At 39.1% G+C, this 25228-nt stretch overlaps 2 protein-coding genes across 3 annotated transcripts; one reads left to right on the plus strand and one right to left on the minus strand.

Annotated features, from left to right (window-relative positions):
* Positions 1-964: 964 nt before the first annotated feature.
* kif15 (kinesin family member 15) lies at positions 965-15356 on the minus strand. 2 transcript variants are annotated; one of them, XM_074660770.1, is made up of 35 exons: positions 15198-15356; positions 14931-14961; positions 12829-13015; positions 12602-12678; positions 12435-12472; positions 12239-12336; positions 11965-12144; positions 11306-11515; positions 11083-11208; positions 10427-10549; positions 10159-10306; positions 9863-9942; positions 9548-9757; positions 8480-8657; positions 8239-8380; positions 7573-7714; positions 7069-7236; positions 6854-6982; positions 6617-6722; positions 6311-6476; positions 6074-6224; positions 5896-5981; positions 5698-5776; positions 5511-5597; positions 5318-5422; positions 5031-5153; positions 4749-4895; positions 4542-4637; positions 4288-4452; positions 3316-3419; positions 3140-3206; positions 3015-3052; positions 2764-2896; positions 1687-1818; positions 965-1585 (listed from the first exon to the last, which is right to left on the minus strand). In XM_074660770.1, exons 1-35 carry the CDS (start codon positions 15235-15237, stop codon positions 1511-1513), a joined length of 4167 nt encoding a protein of 1388 aa, XP_074516871.1. In that variant the 5' UTR covers positions 15238-15356; the 3' UTR covers positions 965-1510. The 2 variants fall into 2 exon arrangements, with proteins under 2 accessions (XP_074516871.1, XP_074516873.1); XM_074660772.1 differs by lacking the exon at positions 14931-14961 and having other exon boundaries at positions 12829-13012; positions 15167-15351.
* Positions 15357-16576: 1220 nt separating this feature from the next.
* On the plus strand, positions 16577-24580 carry tacc3 (transforming, acidic coiled-coil containing protein 3). Its single transcript, XM_074660775.1, has 16 exons — positions 16577-16732; positions 18927-19092; positions 19428-19555; positions 19639-19676; positions 19768-21580; positions 21669-21835; positions 22063-22121; positions 22219-22349; positions 22514-22595; positions 22708-22836; positions 23437-23504; positions 23590-23633; positions 23725-23885; positions 23983-24089; positions 24176-24296; positions 24383-24580. The coding sequence occupies exons 2-16, from the start codon at positions 18928-18930 to the stop codon at positions 24446-24448; spliced, it is 3279 nt and encodes a 1092-aa protein (XP_074516876.1). The 5' UTR covers positions 16577-16732; position 18927; the 3' UTR covers positions 24449-24580.
* Positions 24581-25228: the final 648 nt, after the last annotated feature.

Below are 25228 nucleotides of genomic sequence, written 5' to 3' on the forward strand. Positions count from 1 at the left end.
AAGTGACGGGGCTCCGCAGCGAGAAACGTTACCGTCTCCGACCGGGTTCCGGTGTCTTTCCTATTTCCTCTAACCCGCGGTCGGGAGGCTGAGGCAGGGAAAGTCAACACTAGGATCAGCAGTGATTCATGGAGAGACCTCCGTCTGGTCAGCTAACATTACTGACAAGCAGGTGAAATATAGAGTGATATTGTGGTTTTAGCTGACGTGTGTCGTGTCACTGTTTTCAGCGATGCTCGTTCATGTCTATTTAGAGCGAGCACAAGCGCGAGCCCAACGCTGACTTTCGTTGACTTAACGGCCACAGGTGTCGCTGTTAACAAGCTTCTTACAAACAGTCCCTTTAACCACAGTCCTTATTTCAGGCATTTAGATAAAAACCCATCGACTTCCAGACGAGGGAACCAGAAGTGCTAAAATATTAACTCATTTCCGGGTTTTAGGACTCATTCCTGTAGCACTCAATACACCTCAGTATGATGGGAAATAAAACCTGGATACAACTCAGATGGTCAGTCAACAATCACAGCATGAGATATAAGCACCCAGAAAATTATAAACACAAAAATATTCAGTTTTCACATTAAGATTATATTCAACATTTTTGTAATTTCACTGCAGTCTGACTGAGAATAATGTGTCTAGGTGTACTAATGTACATCCAACAAAAACCCAACAAGGCGGATGGAGCGGCATTAATGGAAGTTTTGTCACTAGGGATGCACCGATACGGGATTGGATATCGGGCCAATACTATCTCAAATAGCTGGATCAGATATCAGTGACATTGGGGCTGATCTATTCAATTCAATTTATATACTATATATATCATATACTGAAATTTAAATTCCTTTTTTTTAAAGTTTTACACCTGAATTTATAATTCCTGTTAAATTTTAAGATTTTTTTGCAAAGTTGTTGGTGTAAAACTTATTATTTTAATAATAAATAACAATTAAATACATATATGTTTATCTATTTATTTGTTACATTTTGTTTTACAAAGTTAGGAAAGCAATGTTTCAGTCAAGCCTGATGTTGCTTTACACATAAAAGAATGATCACAGTCACTTCCACACAGTAAGGTATACAGGTTATTCATAAAACATCGGTATCGGATCAGCACTCGGTATCGTTCGATACCCAAAGCCCAGGTATTGCTATCGGTATCAGGACTGAAAAAGGTGGATCGGTGCATCCCTATTTGTCACAGCTTGTCTGTCCATGCTGCTGTAATAGCAGATCAATGTAAAGGTACAGTATGGTATGGTAAGAGGTGTAATAACATGAACACATCATGAGACAAATCATTACTGCTCATTCCCTGAATGAATAAAAGAACAAAAATCATGAATCACAATGCCTTTGTACTTGAAACCATTAAAAGAGATGACCAAGTCAATACAGTAAAACAAAAGATAAAGATAATGTAAAATCCCTTCTTCACTGGGAAAGATGCAAATTCACCTACACGCAAACAATAATATAAAAAAAAAAAAAAATCCGGGATCTACATCATCTCCAGTGGCGGGCATCCACCGCTGTCCCGCATTAAGATCATCTCTGTTCTGAGCTTTTCATTTTCCTTTTAAACAAAAGAAAGAAAAGTTGATTGACGTGATGTGTTTACAGTATTTACATGACCAAAGAGAAACATCCTCTGATGACAGAAGAAATGTTAGCTACCTCTTGAAGTTTGGTGTTGTCCTTTTTCAGCTTCACCAGATATTCAATCCTCTGTTTGTGGTTCCTATGCCCCACAAGTTTTCCATTCTCCTCCGACAGCTGAACATTCTGCTTACGGAGAACCTCGTTCTCCTGTAAATCAATTTTGATAAAGTTTAAGGAAACTATAGCAGGCATTTTCACCATTATACCATATATTTTATACACTAAACATTTAATTGATAAATCAAAACATAAGTTGCAGCTTGCAGTTATTAGACAGCCCTCATATGGAGGACGGAACCTTCCAAAATCTAAAAAAAATAAACAAATCACTCGATAGATAAATTAATAAATATTAATAAATATGTAATTCAATTTAGCAAAAATAATATTAAAAATAAATTTAGCCATCAATTAATCAACCATGTGAAGCTGAACTGTTTTGCGGATAAAGCAAAAATAAATACATTTTAAAATGAATAAATACATAAATAAATAAATAAAAGGGAAATTTAAACAGAAGTGAATAAATAAGGGAATTAATACAACGGTAAATAAATAAAGAAGCAAATTTAAAAATAAATATCAATTTATGTCACATTTCATCAATTAATAATGGCTACATATATTTTTAATATTATTTTTGCTACATTTATTTATTCATCCAGTCATTTATTTATTTATTTTTCAGTTTGGCAGGTTCCATCCTCCATATCGTCATGCAGGTAACCTCAAATGAGTACCTCACACTTCTCAAATTAAAACATGCCAGAGAATAACTATACACAGTCCGCCAACTTAACCAGAAATGTCGTTGTCAGAAAGGCTGTATGGTGCAATCTGTAACTGTCCACATTGTCAGCCCATCAAAGAGGGCAGACTATTTAGTGTTGTGCTTATAATCAGGCTATCTTCCAGAGTAAAAGATCATTAATGAACCCCAACCAGGAACTCATTAGTTTTTGTCCTGGGACTGTGAATATGTACCAAATTTCAGCCGTTGACTCTGTTGCCAGGTATCCATTTCATCATACTTGAAAGATACATCATCCCAAAAAGATTTTTTTAGTAAAAGATTTTCTCATCTTCTCTGACCTGGTGTAGTTTCTCCTCATCCTGCATCCTCTCGCTCAGATCTCTCAACTCTAGGCAGCGGTTCCTCAGCTCAGTGGTCAGCTCCTGAATGCAGGTTTGAGACTGGGCCAACATCGACTCCTGCGCCTGCAGTCTAATCCACAGCACAAAAAAAACACAGTTTGTCAAACATCAAGCATTAATAAAGAATCAGGATAACATGCATTAACATAAGGTTGATTCATTTACGTAACTGAACCAAAGGTCCTTACCTTTTATTAGTATCGGACAGCTTCTGCATTATTTTGCTCTGTTAAAGAATGAGAGAGGATCACATTATAAATTGATTATTTAATGCAGTGAAAAAAATAAAACCAGCAGCTAAACAAATACCAACCTTCTCTGCTCTCTCCTCCTGCAGCTCTTTAAGTATGGTTTGCTTGACGGCGTCATTCAACTCCTCACTGAAAATTACGAGATGAAATCATTAATCTTACTTAAGCCATCAACAATGGATGATGTAATGTATTTTAGGGCAGTGGATGGTTGAATGACTGGATGATTAAACTCAACCCATTATTATTTCCATTCTGCGTCAGCTGGCTCTGCTTGTTGTAAAACTGGTCAAGTAAAGCCTGGATCTCAATTCGGACCATCTCTTTCTCCGTCAGCTGCATCTGAGGACAGTGAAATCACAATATCAATATTGATGGACTTCTTAAGGCCATTAAATGTATGTCATTGCATTTATTCAAAAATATAGGGCTGCACAATTAATTGAATATTAATCGTGACCACGATTTTTGGCTCCCCACCAAAAAATTAACATGATCGACTGCGATATTGACGTTTATAATACGCGCTCCACTCAGAGAACACCGCTGCATATCAAATCAAGCGCTTCCTAAACTAACAACCAGCCGCCAGGGGGGCGATCGATATGTTTTAGCTTCACTTTTGGGAAGCTGTCACGTACACCTGACAACGGCAGCCTGTGAAAAACTTTCTTGAATGTTGCAGCTGCAGTCCAGAGAAGAAGAATAATATAATGTATATTACTCATATTGCCCGCTCTTGTTATACAGCATAGAGCAGACAGGCAAAACAAAACTGAATTCAGGTGAAGAAGAACCTTATTTTAAAGTCTTATTTTGCAAAGATTTGTTAATTAAAAGTAAAAAGTTTTGGTACAATTTTATTTTGCTTACAGGAGATGCAATGTGAATAAGTACCAGTCTTATTCTGATGCAAAGATTTGTACATTAGCAGGAATATAGCACAATATGGAAGTGAAAGCAGTGCTCTGTTGATTTAAATGTAAATACAAATATTTGTTCCCTAAAATCAATGAATAATCGTGATAAATAATTGGAGATCTCAATATTGATCAACCACTTTGGTCATAATCGTGCAGACCTACAAAATTCCAATTAATATTAACAAAAGACACTAAACTACAAGAGTCTGCTAAAACCATGCTGGACGAATATTTCAGTTCAGTGACGAACAGCTATTGATTGATTCAGCTTTTGCACAAAGATATACCTTTAGCCTTTGGATCTCCTCATTCTTGGCAGCCCTCTCAGCGTTCAGCTCCGTTAAAAGAGTCTCCAGGGTCATTATGGAGGAGCGTCGATTCTCCAGCTCCCTCTCCTGGCTCTCTAGCACCTGGGTCAGGTCCCTGTTGAAACTTCCTGGAGTGCAGGGTGTCTTGAGAGACAGAAAAAGAGATTATCTTATTGTTGCATGTGTGAATGCAGAATTACAGAGCAAATAAACCAACCAAAGACAATTCTTACCCGAGGTAATGATTTAGGTGTGCCTGTCAGCTCAGCAAAGGGTTTGAAACTTCCATTTCTGATAGTTCTTTCAACAGCTTCTTGCTGTTGTTGCGCCTGATAGAAAAGGAGAGTTTTGATAGTCATTTCAGTAAAATGTTTCTTTAGATTTGTTTGACCTTACTGGTTACTAGTTTGCTCTGTGTTGAGATGATAAACAAACTTCACCTTCTGCTGTAGATTCTGTATGATGATGTCCTTCTGGGCTGTTTGATCTTGAGATGCTTGCAGGAGGCTGTTCTGCTCATCTAAGACCTTAGTGAGTCTCTCAACCTCCTCAGTCGCATAAAGAACCTCGTCTTGCAACACCTCCACCTGAGGACAGAAACACACATTATATATATTGTAGCTTCAGTATTTAACTGTTCTCCATCCACAAACCTGGTCAGAGCATTAATCCCCTGCAGTAAATCTACAATGAACAGAGGTGTTTAACATGATCAAACTTACCTCTATTGTGTTGGATGCTAACCGCCTTTCTAAAGCTTCTTTCAGGTCACAGATTTCTGCCTCCATCTTAGAGTTATGCTCCCGCATATCCTCCCTCTCAAGGCAGGTAGCATTGTACTTGGCCTGGAGGAGCAATGACATTATTTTTATTATAAACATGCCCCGACTAATTTAAACATTAAACATATCTACAGCATGTGGTGGCAGAGTAAAGGAATAGGTAACAACAGCAAACAATGAAGTTACTAAGACAAATAAAGGGTGAAATAGGTGGAGGAGTAACATACTGTGATGTCGTTGATGTCTCCAGACAGTTGGGTGATGGTCTGGTTCGTGAGGCTCAGCTCACTGCGGAGGCCCCTGGTTTGGTTAATCAGATCTAAAACAACATCCTGTCAAAACACACAGGTGGGTTTCAGGAGGGAAGCATAAACACTGCAATTACATTTGAAGGAATAAGAATTATTGACTCGGACTTACTTTGTCCTGGTCAACCTTCTGCTCCAAGCCTTTTATCGTTTCGTTGGCAGAGTTTAGATTTTGCTCAAGATCGATCATTTTGGATGCCTTCAGAACAGAAATCAGACAACCAGGTTTAGCTACTGAGCCGTAATTACTGTTATAATAGATGTAATTTTCAAACATGCATGCTGTTCTTAGGACCGACCTGTTGTTGATTTTGTACTGTCAGGTCTGACACTTGTTTTCTTAGCTGTGTATTCTGCTCCACTGCTTCAATGAGCTCTCTGAAGGCACACACCAAGGTCACTCGTGTTAATAAGAGTTATTTTAGATATTGAAAACTGTTGTAAGCAATTCTAAAAAAATTGTTTTAAAAAAAGGAGAAAGCTTTGGACAAACTCACTTTGATGTACTGTCTTTGTTTTCTCTTAACTGGGAGATCAGGGCGCTTGTGTGCTCTTGCGCAGTCTGCAGAGAATTATTCAATTCCTACAACAGAAAAAATAATAGAAAAATAGACAGTTAAGAGCCTGAATTTCAGGATGCAAAATGGCCAAAGTTGAGGTTATGAGTTCACTAACCGTGAGCTGTGCCTTCAGTTCATCAATCTCCTGCTGCCTGTCCTTCAGCTGCTGTCGTGCCTGATCAGCCTCAAACTTCGCCTCAGCTTGGAGCTGGTCACATGAATCCTGCAGTGTCCGATGCTGCTCCAGAAGCTGCTCCCACTCCAGCCTGGAATGAACACACGGGAGTTGTGGGCACATAAACACACAAAATCAAGAAGAGTCACAGTGCAGAGGTATTAAACTCAAGCTTACTGGACTTTGTCAAGTTGGAGCTGTGTGCTGATCAGACTGTTGGAGAGCTGGTTCATCTCTCTCTGCTGCTCGCTCTGGTCCACTCTTAGCTCATTCCTCACAGCGGCCAGCTCCGTATCGGACGACTGCAGCACCAGGCGTAGATCACGGATCTCACTCTTCAGCACTGAAAGGAGGGAAAAGAAAGAGTCGTCACCTTGGCACTCTTGTCCCTACCTCCATCTGACAGAAACTTCCAAGTTCCACAACAGCCAAAGTCCAGGCAGATTAGAGTACAGCAACACAGGAGGAGTATCAGATCCTTACCCTCTGCGGCTTGCTCTTCTGACTGAAGGCTCTGTTGCAGCTCACTGACTGTTTCTTGTAGGCTGACCTGATATTCGTTCCTCTTAGCTTGCTCAGAAGAAAGTAGCTGTATCAGGTGTGAAGAACAGAATAGTTGAGTAAAGGACATTATCCAACACATCAAATAAAAATATTCTTTACATAACATAAAAGTTTGATAAGACAAAACAGCAAATGAGGAACATGAGGAAATTCTACCTCGTCTTTGCGTTCAGACTCTTGTGACATCACAGCGATCTGCTCCTCAAGTTTTGCAATTTGCTGCAGCAGCCTGCTGTTCTTTAGCTCCTCCTCGTTAAACTGCATCTGGATGCGGCTAGCTTGCTCCTGGTGAGAAATTAGAGAAAGTATGAGACAAATGACAATTTGTGTTTTTTGTACGGACATTTGCAGGATAATCCACATTGTTGTACCTGCGCGTGACGGAGTTCCTCAGTCAAGGCCATCTCAGCCATGTCTGAAGGAGGCTGCTCGGTCCAAATGTCATCTGACTTATCGCCTTTCTCATTCAGGTGGTCTGGGCTCGAGAAAGGCACGAGACGGGTGCGCAAGTTGTATGCTTGGGTGGGCGTTGTGAGAATCTGGTATAATAGACATTTGAAGGATAAAAGATAATGAATTCCCACAATGCTTGTTAGAGAATCTGCAAGACAATGAAAATATATTGAACTAGAAAGGCAATCTGAGAGCGCAGACCTCCGCCAAGGTAATACCCTATCTGTAATGTTAACAAAAGAGAAAAATAATTTGTGTATCCGCCCTGTGATTCGGATCAGCCCTTTAATTTTATGGGTTCTTCCTTGGCCCATGCTAAACCCTTTCACCAAATTTCATAAAAACAAAACAAAAACAAACACATAACCTCCTTGGCAAGGGTAATAAGCCTCACAGTGATCTGAATACAAACATCCACTCACCTTTATAGTTTCAACATGAATTCTGTTCAGCTCAGAGACCTCCTTATTTTTGTAAGCGTTTGTGGCTTCCAAAATGTTTTCCAAATGCTTGTTGGACTTGTCAAGGTATCTTTTCTCAGACTCCAGCTGAGACATCTGTTTCCTAGAACACAAAGCACCATCTCAAAACCACATTGGTGAGTAATTTAATAGTTGACAACTAATCGATTAATCGTTGCAGCTCTACAATGAAAGTAAGTGGTCAAGGTAAAAACAGCTTGTTCCTGAAGCTAGAAATCAGGGTTGGGCAATAATATTTCAATATGTACAAATAGTGGATTTAACAAGTAGGAGAGGATTGTCACACCATCAAATATATGAAGCCTAGTAAGATCGTTTTTTGAAACTAGCCAGCCCAAATGGAATTCAGGAAACTAGGATGCTTTTCTTTTTCTAAAACTGTATAAAATCAGCCGTTATTGACAAAGAAATGTGTCCATGAGAGGAGCCATGTACACTGTGTGCTCACAAAGCTGCTCTACTATTTACGGTTGCTGCATGATGCCAAAAGATATTGGCATATTTTTCTTTTGCGTTTTGCTTGTTCTACACCTGCTAAGCTTTTCTGGATAACGCCCATGTGAATTTGGTTAAAGAGTGGTTTTCTTCATTAAATACCCTCCTTACTTGGTGACTTCTTTGTACTCCTCAAAGGCATGAAGGGCGCCTGTGAGGTTGGACTGTTTCTGAAGCAGCTGAGCCTTCAGCTTCTCAATTGTAGCTGCTGAGACAGTTTCTACAGCCGCAGCGGTTGACGAGGCTGCTGGAGCTGTGGAGCAACAGGAGTTTGTTGATCTGTATACAGATAGATACAGGATACAATACATTTACTTGACATTCTCTCTGATGAAGCTGATAATTATCTTACCCTCTGAGAGTCTTTCTGTCTCCAGAGCCCTCTGGAAAGCCTCTTCCAGCTCAGCAGCAACTTGGATAGCAGCTTCTTCAGCGTTCACCACTGATTCAAGAGAACGAAGGTGACGGTTCTCTTCTCTGATGCTGAAGTTCTCCGCTGCATATCGAGTCATCCTGGGGTGATGTTCAACCTAAAAGGACAGAGTTGTGTACATGGGAAAATTATGTTGAACAGATATATTTGGGGAATTTATGGACATTATTTAAAAAATAGAGAGGATCTAAAGTACCTCTAGTGGCTTTTGGAGTAAGCAAATATGAAGAAATATATCTTGGATTTTAGAGTAAATAAATAATGTCAATATAATTTTTTTTCTTCTTTTTATAGGTACTCAGCACTAGTCGTGTTTATAAATGGACGTAGTAACTGTGACACCACTCATTGGTTTGTGGACTGCAGTTTTGAGGTCTTGGGTTCGGCATTTTGGCCGTCGCCATCTTGGTTATTTGCAACCAGAAGTGACACGAAAGGGTGGAGCCAAGTCCATCTGAACGCTGAATAAGATATTTTTAGGCAACCAAAATGTCACAATTAACTTTCATGAACTGAAAACACACTGAAAGGGTTAAAGTTGTAAAACAAAAACACGGACAACTCCCAGACTTCAACGCCATGGCAACACGCCCTAAAGCATCCCCTGCTTTATGGTCTATCTGACTCTAAATGGGACCATAATTTACTAAATGAACATCATGCTGTATTGAAGAAGACTTGAAACTAGCGATTGAGACCATAAACTCATGTTTACTATGTTTACTGAGGTAATAAATCAAGTGAGAAGTAGGGTTATTTTCTCATAGACTTCTATACAATCAGACTTCTTTTTGCAATCAGAGGAGTCGCCCCCTGCTGGCTATTAGAAAGAATGCAAGTTTAAGGCACTTCAGCATTGGCTTCACTTTTTCTGACTGCAGTTGCCCATTGGTATCCACATATTATACTAATATCCACACATTTTACACATATAAACAGTCATCAGCAGTGGGTAAGGTAGTGTTCAGATGGCATTAGATTTAGTACCTGATCTCTCAAGATCTTTATCTCTTCTTTCAGCTGGTCAATCAGAGCCTGAGACTCCTTGTCTGACAGTAAGCCTTGTCCTGCCTTCAGTTTTCTCTCAAGGCGACTGATGTGGTCCTCTCGAAACCTGACAATCATCCGGCTCGAATGGATGAACTTTTCTTTCTGGGTCCAGGCCTGTTCAAGCTGAGCCACTTTAGAGTGCAGTATCTGAGTGTAGTCAAACATTACTGTAAGATTCCCTGCACCAACAGCATTTCCTCACAGCAACACAATGTCCAAAACTAAATGACAATGCAAACATTTTTCCCATACCCTCTTCTCATCTTCTCGCTTCCTCCACAGACGAACAGCAGCCATAAACTTTGCTTTATATGAGACATCATGTTGAATATCTATGGAAGGACCAGATGAGAAAAACGGATTTACACTTTTGCAACATACCAGAAAATATTTGTTTAAAAACATGTAACTTTGCATGTCACACAGTAGCCCAAATTACTGTATTTAATACATTAGTGTATTTCATTTTGAATGTGTGAAAATGGTTTAAAGAGGATGTTATTTTGAGGGTGTTATGGTTAACATATGTTTGGTCCTTGTATTGTTACCTATGGGGAGTTCAGGTCCTCCTGGTGCTATGTCTCTTCCATACTCCCCTGGTTGAGAAGTTAGAGCCTGTGCAAGCTGCTCCTTTAGCTTCTTCACCTCAGCTTGTAACTGCCTCACATTTCCTTGTGTGTCTTCATTGATAACAGCCTGGATAAAACAGAATAATTGCACAGGGATGAGATTACAAAGTGCTCTTTGAAATCACCTGAACTTGATCGAGTCTACTCTGTTTTAACACAATATAGAGATATGTTAAATGACAAATACCTTATTCTTGATCAACTTTGCTCTCTGAGCAAACTGCAAGGTGGACAGCGTTTCTCCAAAACACTTTGAACCGGGATGTACATTGGCTATGATGTAAGTCTTTGCATTTCCTCCAAGAGAGTCCTGAAATAACAATAAGAATTGTTGCAGTGCATAAAATCTATTCAAATTATAAAGTGCCATCACATCTTTAAATGGGGTATTAAAAAGAGTTATATTCTTCCAAAGCATAAAGAATATATATATATATATATACTTCCTTGTTTTAATTTGAAACAATTCACATCACCACCAGTATTTATTACACAATCTCGTTCCAATAGTGATTTCAGTAGACATAATGGAAGCATGAAAATATTAATTTTATGTATTTTTATTTATTTATATTATTTTGTTCTCCTCTGTTTTGTTGATTATTATTTAATTTTATCTTATTTGTATTTTAATTATATTTTGTTGTATGCTCTGTAACTATACAATCTCTTGAAATGCAAAAAAAAAAGAAGAAAATATGTATTTCACATAGTAATTTGCATTTGAGTCATGCCACTGATCATACTCTGCATACAATGCCTTAATTCCAGGGAAGTTGACTCCACAATGATACACAGCAACATAACATATTCTTCACCAAAGCCACGCCCACGATCACTCACCCTGAGCAAAAAGGTGAGTTTAGATTCTCTGTAGCAGATGTGGCGGTTCTTCCCATTGGACACATCAACCAGAGCCATGATCACCTGACCAAGACACATGAGGGAGCGATTGATACTGCTGGCCTCCTGAAAGAGAAGCAACGCAGACAACCGCTATTAGCAACAGCAAAAATCATACATGTAGTACCTCAGCATGAGACTGAATTCATGGACGAAGCCTCACCTTGAGTCTGGAGCCTTCTGTGTGTGTGTCTTTCTGCCGCTCAGACCCTGCAAGATCTACCAGATTCAACTGAGACATTCGGATGTTCACCACTTCGTTGATAGACTCTTTGGACTCCAGAGTCATGGTGAACACCGCGTGAGATCTGGAAGACTCTCGGTTCATGGAGGTGGAGGCCACTCGTCGATTACGCCAGCCCATAGACAGCACCTAAGTGGTTTCAAACACAAATTCTGTACACTTCCACAGCACACCTGCATTTAATTATTTATCAATTTCATGCAATCTCAACTCTGTGTAGTAACTTGACACTGCTCAATAAAGAACACACTTTATACTGCACAAAATATGTTTTACATTATGAAAATGGAACTGGATACAAGGCATATAGTAATATGGGGCTTTCATCCCCTCTAACTAGTCGGACACGAATGTTTCACTTCATCCACGGTTAACAACGGTCATCTCCTGAACTGTAGTTGACAACTAATCTAACAACCAAAATCTCTTCAGATGGAGGTCCCTGAAGCAAAATCTTATCAAAAAGGGGGTTCGCTACTTAATGTGTATCAGTTTAGTGGTCCCTTGACCCGAAAAAGTTGAGAATCACTGCAGTACAGTAACCTTCACAACAGTCACAACAAGCAAGGAATTTATACCTGGTATGCTTCAGCGGCTGAGTTGACAAACTTCTCCACAGCTCCCTCAACAAACAGACCTTTCTTGATGTTCTCCCGGAGGAAAAGGCTGGCTGAGGCGGTGTCCAGAAGGTCGTAAATTTGTTCATTGTAGATCTCAATGAATGAACATTTACAAAGGAAACTCTTGGACTGGCCAGACTTTAAGGAAAAAGAACAAGCAAAGCACCAACTTCATTAGAAAACAAACAATTGGTTTACATCGCCTTCATGGTGATGAAATGTTACAGCTCACCCTTTCCACTTCTCTGTTGATGAGGAAAAAAAGGTACTCAAAACTTCGAGGAATAACCCCCCTCAATTCATCTGTGAAGTTATCCAAATCAGATGGTCCTGGAGCGGGAGAGAAAAAAAGTGTCACTACGATTGTTCTTTTGCTGGACCTTAAATAATTTGTAGTACACAATGTAAATAATATATTGAATCCTTACCAAGCATGGTGAATGTTTTCCCTGAGCCTGTTTGTCCGCTGCAGAAGCAAGAGAGGAATCAGATAAGGAAATGAATGGGTGCTGCACATGAAGTACAACGCAGAGTGATTGTGCCATTAAATAGTTTTAATTTCAAACTGTTCTTAAACAACATAAAGACCACTTACTAGGCAAATATAGTACCATTGTATCCATTCATGCAGGACTCAACAATATTCTTGCCCACACTGGAGAATACAGCATCCTGTTATAGAATGACATAAAGATCACGCACACACCGACCACATGATGCTACATCCCACGCTGACAAATCAGGTTATTATTAGTCACTCAAGGTAGTTTTACCCATGCCAGCGGTGGTATGTTAATAATACAATAACTGTATGCTCCAAACCTGAGCTATGTCCATGTCAGCAACATGATCATAAGTAAAGGTTCGTGGTTCTGGTTTTGATAGCAGACGGATGGTGTTGGGTGAGGTGACTGTGAGACACAGCTTCTGATCTCCATCTGTGGTCAGCCCAGTACACTGGGTCAGAGGTCGTACTCGCACAAAAACTTTGATGGAATCACCATCACTGCTGCAGGACCAGAAATAAAAATAAAACCATTAACACTTGTTTTAACTGCCATAACTATTATTTTATATGTTTGTTTACATGTTATATTTATACAATTTATTTTCATGAATATTGATTTGTTTGTTTTAAAACACTACATGGGAACTATGTTTACATCTTATGCTGTGCAGGGACACATTTAGTTGTGGCAATTTCCTACAAGAAGACATGTGAAGCGGCAAAAGTTTTTATACTAAATTTAAGGTGATATTGTTGTATTTTGAATATTTGATGGTGTTCAAGTGAACTCATTCCCTCTCGGTTGCGTGCAGCCAGCGAGGTATGTTTATTTGTGTTTTATGTTTCATCGTACATATTTACAGTTACGTGTCTACAGTTTGTGTGTGATGCGAATGTGTGGTTATTTTGTACATTGTTATGTATTTTGAACAGTTCGACAGTGGATTTGGTGAAGGTGATGTTGACTGATGTGCAATTAAGACAAATAAATCCGTCAGTAACCACGGTGTTGTGTATTTCCTGGAGGAAGTGATATAGGTAAAACATACAAATTGAGCTGATGATACTGAGAACTAAACGTCACCATGAAAAGCAGGTAAGTGTTTGTTACTACAGCTACCCATTAAGTTTGGAGGACATGAAAATGTTTATTCTATTGTAGATGTGCTCCTCAGTTAGATCAGTAAACCTAATAGTCAAATTCACCTTACAAAAAAGTAACCATACAACTTACTGTACATGTATGGTATTAGCCCTAATCCAGGAGGACCGTATACTGAGGGGTATAGGCAAGTGACTAATACTTAGTAGTAGTAGTAGTACTTGGTAGTATCTGTAAGCAGTGTTGGGGAGTAACTAGTTAAAATAAATGTAATTATAATCAGCTATAGTTACTGAGAAAAAGTATGTAATTAAATTACAGTTACTAATCGAAATGTTGGTGAAAGGGTTTAAATCCGAATATATTCTTTTCAGCAAAATGCTAAGGCTATATGTAGAATATAACATTAATGCTGCAGCTCCACTCCAATCTTAATTCAGGTTATTTTGAAGAACATTTGACAAAAGTTCTGACAGTTATCAGTGTTGAGTACTGTTGTGATGTTTACACTGCCTGGTTTATGTTTTATGTTTTTATGTCTAAGCTCAAGCCTTTTTTTATTAATATTGGCTTTTAATACCTAGTAGCGCTGTGACATTTTTCCTGTGCTTTTTATGTACCTTGTCTTATGATTTTATGATATGTTATGTTTTTATTCCTGTTATTTCTTGATGTTAATGTAAAGCACTTTGGGTACGTTTTGGTTATTGTAAAGGGCTATACAAATACATGTTGATTGATTCATTCATTCATTATGACTTTTCAGCTTTATTACCCAAACATTCTTTAGAAAAATAATCAAAAAGTAATCAAAACTAAAAAAAAAGAGTGACATTACTTTGATGAAGTAATTAAAATGATAATAATAAGAAATTGCGGTGTGAATGCTGTAATGCTGGCTTAAATGTTGGGAGAAGAAGGTGAAGTATTAGGAATAGTTGGAAAAGTGGGAGTGGGTTGAATTTGTATGAATTTCATTGAAAAGTTGAATAATACCAATAATTTATCAAAGATGTGTAATATTTGAAGGTTTTTGAATAGCTGATGCTACACTGCATTGATGGCTTTAATCTGTATGAAGAAGAACAAGAAGTAGGAATAGTTGGAAAAGTGGGAATGGGTTTAATTTGTATGAATATCATTGAAAAGTTGAATAATACCAATAGTGTATAAAAGATGTGGAATATTTTAAGGCCCCACTACATTGACTAGCAATCTGTAACCTATTAACATTATATATTTCAGAAGTAACAAGTTAACCTGAGCAGCTAGTCAGATTTGGTGTTTTCTGTGGATGACAGGTTCATTAGTTACCTGGCAGCAAGTTGGGATGAATCTCCAGATCCTGTAACGGGAAACAACATTATTAGATTGTTAACGTTTGTTAGTTGATAGTTTGACTTCCTAAAGCTGTATATAAATGGTGTGTATGCACCAACGTTAGTGTCACTAGTCAGGTCAGTAAGCTATCTGCTAAACAGTACTGTTAGCAGACTCCGACTAACTGACGTTAGCGTGCTATAGTTATGTTTTAGCGTCAACAAGCTAACATATTTGTTTGCTAGAAAGAACAAATGTTACCTTTTCTACTGGAATTCATTGTTGACAAAGAAATGTTCATCGTTATTATGTGGAGAGATGAACTCTCTTCATAGCAGAGTGAGACGACAGAGGACGACGATGTTTACATCAGCAGTTTGCCGCCACTTCTTCGTCTACTACTTCTTCTTCCGGTTCTTCTTCTTTGTTTTTTTTGGCAGTTGGCATTACCGCCACCGACTGGACTGGAGTGTGGAGCAGTAGGTTGGCAACAAACAAAAAACTAAATAAAATTTTAAAATAATAAAATGTTTTAAAAAAATGATAATAATAATAATAATTATTATTATTATTATTATTATTATTATTATTATTATTATTATTATTATTATTATTATAACTAACTAAAATTTAATTTAATTTAATAAAATAAAATAAAATTTAATAAAATAAAATAAAATTTAATTTAATTAAATTAAATAATTATAATTATACTAATAATGAAATTCTCTCCATTATTCCTTTTTCTTCTTCTTCTTCTTCTTCTTTGTTTAATGCCGCGTGAAAGATGCATACTGCCACCTATTGGCCTAAAGCAAGGAGAGAAGTCTCCCAAATCACTTTTGTTTTGGCAACACCTAAAGGAATCAGTAATCATGCTGCAGTGACTCAAGTTTGTCTATGTATTTAACAGGAATATCAGCATTCTCCTGTTGTATAACGTTACAATGTTATTACATTGTCAATGTGGAAAAACAAGCCTTTTGTTTCGCAACATAAGCGGAGTGATAATGTCTGATTGTCATAACATAAATCATCCTTGAATGCTTAAAAGCCAAGATTGAAGAAAATATCGGTAAACAATTTAGTTCAAAGTCTTTTTATTGGTATTCTGCACAAAATCCAATAAATCACAGAAATAATTGTATAAACAAATATATTTCCCCTTCCCCCATCCGTATAACAATATTACTGCACCATTAAATAAGCAGAATTAATTTCATAAACAATTAAATTTATACATATAAATTAATTAAATCCGATAGAAACATAAACGAAACATATACAAAAGGAAAAAAGGAAAACGGAAAGGACCTAAAACACAAAAAGATAAGTAAATTAAAAATAAAAATAATAAAAATAATAAATAATAATAAATAATAATAATAATAATAATAATAATAATAATAATAATAATAATAATAATAATAATAATAATAATAAATCGGTAAACAATTTGATTTTCGTGCCTGTAGCTGAGTTGTTGTCTTCGTAATAACTATCTTGCCATGTGTATTATCTTTGACGCTGGCCCGTCGATTGCCTCATATCCGCTCTTTAACGCTATTGGCTGCTTAACCCGGAAGCGCGTTTCCTTTGAATGGGTCTGGCGATTTCATTGGTCCGTTTCAAGACTTTTAAATTCCAAACGGCTGTCGCTCGCAGACAGACTAGGCGAGGGTTTTTTCAAAAAGCTCACCAGACCAGTCATCCTCCTGGTCACGCTGCTGCTGCTGTTGGCGTTTCTTTGGCGAAAGACGTTGTAATTTTGGGCCAACTGCATCTGTTTTTTCGAGGTAAGTGAATATAGGATGATAATATGTTAGTTTACGCCTCTGTTGCCAAGATTTTCCCTTTAGTTTTACTTTAACGGCTAAACATTAGTCTAACGTCGGGTGTTGCCATTGGTAACGTTAGTTTGCTTTTATGATGAACTGCTAGTTAACGTTCGGTAGGTGACCGTTAATGAATTCAAACGTTATGGGTTGAACGTTAACGTTGGGTATCACTTAAGAGAAGTAACGGATGGATGACGTCAATAAAACAAAGGAGTGATGCATAAAAACCATGTGTGGACGTGTGAAGGAAAATCTTGGGATTCAACCTGTTCTTTGCCTTCAGCTCCAGATAATTTGCATGCAAACATTTATACTTCAGCATATAGCCAAATGTAATGTATTTAGGAGCAATATTTAAAAAAAAAAATTATATATATATATATTTATATATATATATATTTTAAATAATATGTTTATTGGGTTTTCTTATTTTCACAAACACAACAATAAGAATAATAATTTTAAAAAAACAACAAACAAACACTGGTACAGCTCAGATCAAAAAATGTATGTAGGAGGTCATAGGAAATAGTCCATGGTGCAGGGAAGTAACAGGTTAAATGAGTTCATGTTCAAGAGACTCCTTGTAAGATAATAAGGAAGAGAGTTCAGGTCCAATATAATTCAGATAGGGCTGCCAGATATTGTGGAACTGATCTACTTTGGCATGTAGATTTTTGTAAGATATTCCAAAGGGACCATCTCAAATATGACTTTACGCCAGCCTTGAACAGAGGCTTTCTTATCACTAATACACTGTAGTAATATACTTTTTCTAGCAGCACATGTAAGAATGTTATATAACCTTTTGTTGGCTGCAGTAGTTATAGATGTTATAGTTGACATTTCTGTGCTTGCTGCTCAAATTCACCACATATTTATCAACATCAAAATCATTAAAATCATCCTTTGTAGTCCAACTTGAATTAAAGCAAGTTAAAAATTGAAAGTCAGTTGGAAAATTGGCATTTCACCAATAATACTTGAATAGAGATTTTTCACAGCACACATTTTGGCATGTGATAGCATGAAAAGCAAAGGTCCTTAATAACATTAACAATGGCTGCATAGAGTTAAGCTTAGTCACTTCCAGGGCCCTTGCACCCTTAAAGAAGCAGTGGGTCGAAATGGAGCGAAAATGATTAAAAGTTATTTTTTATAAATGTAATAATAACTATATCCTGACAGTAGTGCATGAGACCGGTAATCTGAAAAAAAAAAATCATGTGCCTCTGTGTACCTAACTTGTCTTTTTATATCAAACCACTTTAACTTTAGCCAAAGTTCACACTTCCTGGCTCTCCAGCCTGAACAATACTAGATTTCCCAAAGCTTACTACATCAGTTGCATAGATAATGGTATTGATTAAAAATAAAATAGGTAATGTTGTATTGGTAGATAGTAATTTAGATTTTGATGTACTGAACTGGACTTTATACAGTTGAAAAATGAACCTGTTAGTGCTCTCTGGTGGACAAACTATGTCATGGCAGCACTGTTTCTACCTCAAACATTTTTGGCATTGCTGTGTTACATTTTCATGTTAGTTATTGGCCAACATAGATACCAACATATATCAGCAATATGCTAATATTTGCTGTTTAGCAACTGTTAAGGTCACTAATGTAGTGTGATGAACCCATAGTTGGCTGTTTAGTGGATTGTTTAGGTCACTAATTTTATCTTTTATCTTTTTATAATGTGTTTTTTCTCTGGTTTTATTTTCCAACTTAAGTTTTTATGTCCATTTTCATGTCAAGTACATTGCACTCTGAGCTGCATTTCTTGTATGAAAAGTGCTATACAAATTTTATTATTATTAGTTTATTATTATTATATCTGCCAACAGATCGGCCTGGCACACAGCATCATTGCATGATCCTTTTAGGAAGGAGTATATTTTAATAATTATAGGCACGTGCCAACCATAATTCACCAACAGAATTCAATTAGCGGAGTCACATTTGTCTTGATTCTGCTGTCAACTTTGTGCCATCTTTCTCTGTGCAGATCTTTTTTACACACATCAGTAAACCCCACGACCCAAAGTGTCTTATCAGCTGGGTGCAGCTTTCAGGATGACGCCTCCCTCGGAGTGTCATCAGATCGTTCCAGCCCCTTAACTTACACTTTGTCTCTCTGCTTTTACAGGATGAGTTCTGTTGATGTGAATGATGAGAATCGTGGGGTCTGCCCTGGAGGAAAGCAGAACAGCTCGATTAATGACATTTTTGCCCTGGATCAGCCAACTGGGAGGCCCTCCATCCTGCGTCAGACAGAGAACCTGCCCAGCAAGACGGTGCCAAAGGCGGCGAAGGTACAGAACCAGCTTGCCTTTTTTTAGATGTTGTGTCCCCCTTCTCATTTTGATTCTTTACACACACCGTAATGACACAAATTATATACACACATAGCTCCACACAACTTTAAACGGACTGTAATCAAACAAAAAACAGAACACTTGTGTTGGTGGACAAAGCTACAAGACAGTTTCAGACATGTTTCTAGCACACATTTGCAAAGTATACTAACTTGTTTTACGTATGACTATCGTGAAATGGATGGCTATTACCTTCCTATTAATTTTTTCTGTATATAATTTAGTATCCAGAAGGTAACATTTACAGTACTGATCAAATTGCTTGTGTGTAGGTTTGTTTTCAGACTCCGAGAAGAGACCCTGTGACTAGAAGAATTGTTTCTCCCACCAAGTCTGTCAAGATGACAAGCGTGGACGAGTGTACAAAAGCAATGGAGACCTTAAATTTGGATAAATTAAAGTAAGTAACATTTCTCATACTACAACGTGCTTCCAATTAAATGACCAATCCATTTAAGTAACAAAGTCCGTTTTGTTTTTTAGTACTTTATTGCAAGATGCCACTGGTGAACCCAAACAAGGTAATTCATCCAACATACAATACGTTTTTGTTTTTTTTCCTTGAATGTCTGAATGCTGAAAAAATTGATTTTCTCCTTGAATTTTCTACAGAAGTGTCCTCCTACCCTGATGATGACATGCCGATACAAAGCAAAGGAGGCTACCAGTTTGATTTTGACAACCTTGACGCTATCAATCCATTTCTGGGTTCTGTTACGACGGTCCTGTCTCCTGCGAGGCCCGCTGTCGAAAACCCTCCTACAGAATCTCAACATACAAAACCAGAGAATACCTTGGAGGAGCCGACCAAAATAGAATCTGCACTAGACGATACACTTCCATACATCCCGTCCGTGGAAAACTCACTGGTTGACGTCTCCGCCAACATCAGCTCCACAGACAGCAGCGTGATCACGTTTAAGTTCCCAGCGGTCGAGGAACAAGATTCATGCCCTGCCACGCCTGATGAAAAACAACCTGCTCAAATGTCTCCAAATGTTGATCAAGACAAAGTGTCAGGAAGCTTTGTGGAAGATGCTCCACTGCCAACGAAAGGTGCTTACAACTTTGATTTTGACAACCTTGATGCTGTCGATCCTTTCCAAACCGGTGGCTCTAAAATCCAGAATTCCCCTGTCCTTGGGGAAAAGGTGCCAGACATTACACCACCTGTTGAGGAGACGCAGATAAAGGAAATTAAACCCACAGATGTTGTCGACGTACCTGAGGTGGCTCAAGAGACGCTGGCACCAGTTGACGTCTGCACCGACAACACCTCCACCAAGAGCGTCCCAGCGGTCGAGGAAAAAGATTCATGCACTGCCATGCCTGATGAAAAACCACCTGCTAAAATGTCTCCAAATGTTGAGCAGAACAAAGTGTCAGGGAGTTTTGTGGAAGATGCTCCACTGCCAGCGAAAGGTGCTTACACCTTGGATTTTGACAACCTTGATGCTGTCGATCCTTTCCAAACCGGTGGCTCTAAAATCCCGAATTCCCCTGTCCTTGGGGAAAAGGTGCCAGACATTACACCACCTGTTGAGGAGACTCAGATAAAGGAAATTAAACCCACAATTGTTGTCGACGTACCTGAGATGGCTCAAGAGGAGCTGGCACCAGTTGACGTCTGCACCGACAACACCTCCACCGAGAGCGTCCCAGCGGTCGAGGAAAAAGATTCATGCACTGCCATGCCTGATGAAAAACCACCTGCTAAAATGTCTCCAAACGCTGATCAGAACAAAGTGTCAGGGAGTTTTGTGGAAGATGCTCCACTGCCAGCGAAAGGTGCTTACAACTTGGATTTTGACAACCTTGATGCTGTCGATCCTTTCCAAACCGGTGGCTCTAAAATCAAGAATTCCCATGAGCTCGGGAGAAAGGTGCCAGACATTGAACCACCTGTTGAGGAGACACAGATAAAGGAAAATAAACCCACAAATATTGTTGAAGAGGCACCTGTTCAGCCTGAGATGAAACTCATAGCTGCCGTGGCCCCAATTTCAGCTAGTGCAGCCAAAACTTCAGCTGCTGAATCCACCTCCCAGCCAGCCGATGCCCCGATCAAGGAAGGACCAGTCAAACTTGAGTTCTATTTCGATGATGGCGGCGAGGTCAACCGGAAACCGCCACCCAAGAAATTTGGCAAAAGGCCAGCTGGTGTAAAACCTAAAGCGGGAAAGCCGGCGGGTGACGTCAAACCACCAAAAGAAGCTCCAGCGAAGCCCGATGCCAGCGATGTTGATGATGTTCCGGTTCCCAAAGGGTCTTACTCATTTGACCTTGACAAGTTCGATGACCCAAACTTCAATCCCTTTGGCACAACGGCAAACATGAGCAACAAATCCGGCCCTGTGCTCACGGAAACGTTGATTCCAGAGCAACCGGAGAAGCCTGTGGAAAAGGAAGCTGTACCATCAGCATGGTATGTTTACCTTTTTTATAGGAGTGTATCAAGCTTTTATTTACAGTAGACACTTAATTTATAGTTTGTATGCTTTTGCCCTCTGTAGCGATGGAGAGAGTGTCCCAGCTGCAGCAGTACCCAACCCTGGAGCGCTGAGAGAAGTAATGCAGTTTCATACAATCCCAATCCATATTCCCACGGAGAGTCTTCCTGAGCAGAAGTCACAGACCGCCATGTCAGAGTTCAATGACGAGTTTGTTCCTGGAAGTCTGTGTAAGTAAACGTTGGACGTAACTCTATTTCGTCTAATTTCCACAAGGATCTCTGAATTTTGCTGTTGACTTAACCTGGAGTTTTAGAGCTGGTCTAAAAAAAAAAGAAAAAAGAGTTGGGGATCACCCAGTTTGGTGTGTGTGTGTGATTACGTTGAAATTAAATTACTTATTGCATCATTAAATGGAAAGCTCTTTTTGATGTTAACCTATGATCTCTATCTCTAGTCATGGCCAATGACTTTGATGGACAAATGGATTACCTTGAACAGTTTGGGTCCAGCAATGTAAGTACTTACTTCACGTATGTTAAATGACTCAACTTTTGACTGTCAGTGCATGAGTTAAACATTTAAAATGTTAAATCATTTTGTCTGTCAACAGTTCAAGGAATCTGCATTGAGGAAACAATCCTTGTACCTTAAATTTGACCCCCTCCTGAGAGAGAGCCCCAAGAAGCCTGCAGGCCCGGCCGCTCAGACCAACGTCCCTCGCCCCGCTGCCTTCGTCTCACGGTATGACGTACTTCTGTTTCCACTCACTCTTGATTGCTGCCGTCACTGGACATTAGAGCTGAATTTGTTCCGCGTTGGATATCCTGTTCAACAAAATGAGATCTGTCAGAAATGTTAACCACTTTGACCACTTCACAAGTCAGCTTTTTTTCTCCTCAACTCAGGCTTGAGGCTCCACAGATGGCAGAAAACACTTCAAGTGGACCACAAAAGGATGATTTCAAACTGTTTGATGCTACAGCACCAGTAAGTCACTCTGGGAATGCCACCGTTGACTGTTCCTGGTAATCTTTATTAAAAATGAGTGGAAGTGTTAGAAAGACACACTTGATTTATTTACACTTGAACTGTCATCTAGGCTCCTTCAATCCTGGCGGACCTCGTCCCTCCTTTCAGTCAGCAAGCAAACACGGAGGATGCCATCATTGAGATGCTGAAGTACAGTCAGAAAGACATGGATGCAGCCATCGCCAGGGTCCAGGCAGAAGTATGTCCTGCTCAATGTTTTGTGATTTGACAAATGACAGCAATGGAAGAGGTTTTGCATCTGAAGTCCCTTTTGTTTGGGTCTATGTGATGAATACAGACTAAAAAAAACACACTAGTCTGTGTTGATGGCGTTGTTTTCCATAAAGATCCCTGGAGCAGTTCAGAGTAATCTGATTCAACCACGGTGCATTCTGGTTCAAACACAAGCATCTAATATCAAAGAAATGTGTTTAACAGGCAAATGTCAATGATTGTTGTTTAGCTTACATGGTTCTCAGTGTCGGCTGAATAGTTTAAAGTCTTACATCATTTACTGAGATCAGTATTCCACAAAAAGTGGGATAATACTTTTTTTTTTTTTTAAACATGAGGACTGCATTAGGCACATTATTCAGGTCAGTAGCAATTGTGATCATCAGAAGTCTTAAACCAGCTCCCAAATATATTTTTAATAAATGGTTTTGTACAAATTGGACATTGTAAAACACAAACGATTGCACAACTTTAAATGAAGTAAAACTAAAGTCGCCCCCTGATTTTAAACGGCTTACAGGTTGGATAAGGCCCTTATACCTAAAGCGTGTATTTTCTCATATAGGCAAAGGAAAAAGAAGAGCAATGGAGTGCAAAGTATAGAAAGATGCTTGACGATGGCCAAGAAATGAGGTACGCTGTGTTTTTGCTTAATTTAATTTGTCATTTTAATTCAATGTTTCAAGACAGTTGACAATCTTTGTTTCCCTCTCAACAGGAAAATAATTGCAGAATTTGAGCTCATGATTGCAAAAATGATGGGTAAGTTGATATAAATGATGTACTCGTCACAGTCTTCAGGATTATGGATGTAATGGCGTATTAACGAGAGCTTTAATTTTCTTGTATTCAGCTGATCAAGAGACGGAGAGGGAGGTGGCTCAGGCGAAGCTCAACGAGGCTCTGCTGGAGAAGGAGCAAGTGGCCAGCGACCTGAACACCATGGAGAGATCTTTCTCCGACCTTTTCAAGAGACTGGAGAAGTACAAGGATGTGGTTGAGGGCTACAAAAAGGTTAGAAAACACAAACACCTGCCCTGTTATAAACCACAAATGGATGACATTTCTAGGAGTTTGATTGGTTAATTGTTTTCTGTACCATTCCCATCAGAATGAAGGGACTCTGAAAGCTTGCGCTCAGGACTATCTGGCAAGGATCAAGAAGGAGGAGCAGCGCTACCAGACCCTCAAAGCCCACGCTGAGGAGAAAATTTGCCAGTAAGAAACTTGACTCCGCTGTGATAATAGTGTAAAATGCAATACTTACAGAGATGTCTGACTGACCATTTGTTGTTCTTCTCCAGAGCAAATGAAGGGATCGCTGAGGTGCGGTCCAAGAACAAGTCGGAGGTATCTGCACTTCAAGCCCAGCTGCGGCGGGAGCAAATGAAGGTGCAGTCACTGGAGAAGAGCCTGGACCAGAAGGTGAGTGAATTAGATGGTGTGTTATTTGCAGATATATTGAAGACAAGACATAAAATATTATCTTCATATTTATCTTGGTTTTGCAGGTGAAGGAGGCTGAAGAGCTCACCAAACTGTGTGATGAACTTATCAGCAACGTCCAGAAGGGTTGAGCTCTTGTGTTAATACTGTATATATGTTCTGTTTCTTTGTCGGTGTCCAGATCATTTTCTTGTTGTTTGTCTTTGTCAATGTTCTTATAATACTGTAAAGTTAATAAAGAAGATTTACAAATTTAATAATCACTGGACTAATGTCTTTAATTTTTTGCATGACTCCAAACCACTAGGGGGCAGTCTTTGCCTTTATAATGTTTTGAATCTTGTCATCTGGGTTTTGGATTTGAATCATTGTTTATGGATATGGAACATGGCTGTTTGAAGCCTAAAAAAAAAAAAAAGTTATGTTCAGTGCATGAATTTCTCTTTTAAAACACACACACAAAGCCAGCCAGTGCACTCAGCCCTCTCATCTGTCTGGAGCCAGAGCTCATCCCCATCCTGTAATGCTTACAACAAAACAAGAGCTCACCTGATACAATGCTCCCCTTCTTTCCTGAGCAATCACAGGGTCCTGTCACATCACTCCCAGAGGCAGGACAATGCACTTCCTAAACGGTGAAAGGAAATCCTACCTAGATTGGAGTTGAATGAGGTGGTAGTGCGGACCAGGGGGGGGGTTTGGGGGAGGCGGAGAGGGTCGAGTCACTTAAATGGGGGAAAAGATGCTGGTCACTCGGTGTAGTCTTGCAGGGGCCATCACTCATCTAAAAAGGACTGTGAGACTGCTCTTGTGTCTGTATCTATTCATCCCCAGCAGCTTGGTCCCTCTGCTGGCTGCCCTCTGTGTCACCCTCAGCAGACACTTCAACTCGCTCAAAGGGAGAAAGCTGA

The sequence above is a fragment of the Sebastes fasciatus genome, chromosome 15, assembly GCF_043250625.1.
Source record: "Sebastes fasciatus isolate fSebFas1 chromosome 15, fSebFas1.pri, whole genome shotgun sequence".
NCBI classification, from domain to species: domain Eukaryota; kingdom Metazoa; phylum Chordata; class Actinopteri; order Perciformes; family Sebastidae; genus Sebastes; species Sebastes fasciatus.

What these genes read in the sequence shown, in the direction of transcription:
- tacc3 (XM_074660775.1), top strand. Translation starts at nt 18,928, where the DNA reads ATGAGTTCTGTTGATGTGAATGATGAGAATCGTGGGGTCTGCCCTGGA. An exon ending in AACAGTTTGGGTCCAGCAAT is followed by an intron (nt 22,122 to 22,218) that starts GTAAGTACTTAC and finishes GTCTGTCAACAG; the next exon opens with TTCAAGGAATCTGCATTGAG. An exon ending in TCGCCAGGGTCCAGGCAGAA is followed by an intron (nt 22,837 to 23,436) that starts GTATGTCCTGCT and finishes TTTCTCATATAG; the next exon opens with GCAAAGGAAAAAGAAGAGCA.
- kif15 (XM_074660770.1), bottom strand. Translation starts at nt 15,237, where the DNA reads ATGAACATTTCTTTGTCAACAATGAATTCCAGTAGAAAAG. An exon ending in CAGCCGCTGAAGCATACCAG is followed by an intron (nt 11,516 to 11,964) that starts GTATAAATTCCT and finishes GAAACCACTTAG; the next exon opens with GTGCTGTCTATGGGCTGGCG. An exon ending in CAGTACAAAATCAACAACAG is followed by an intron (nt 5,598 to 5,697) that starts GTCGGTCCTAAG and finishes TCTGTTCTGAAG; the next exon opens with GCATCCAAAATGATCGATCT.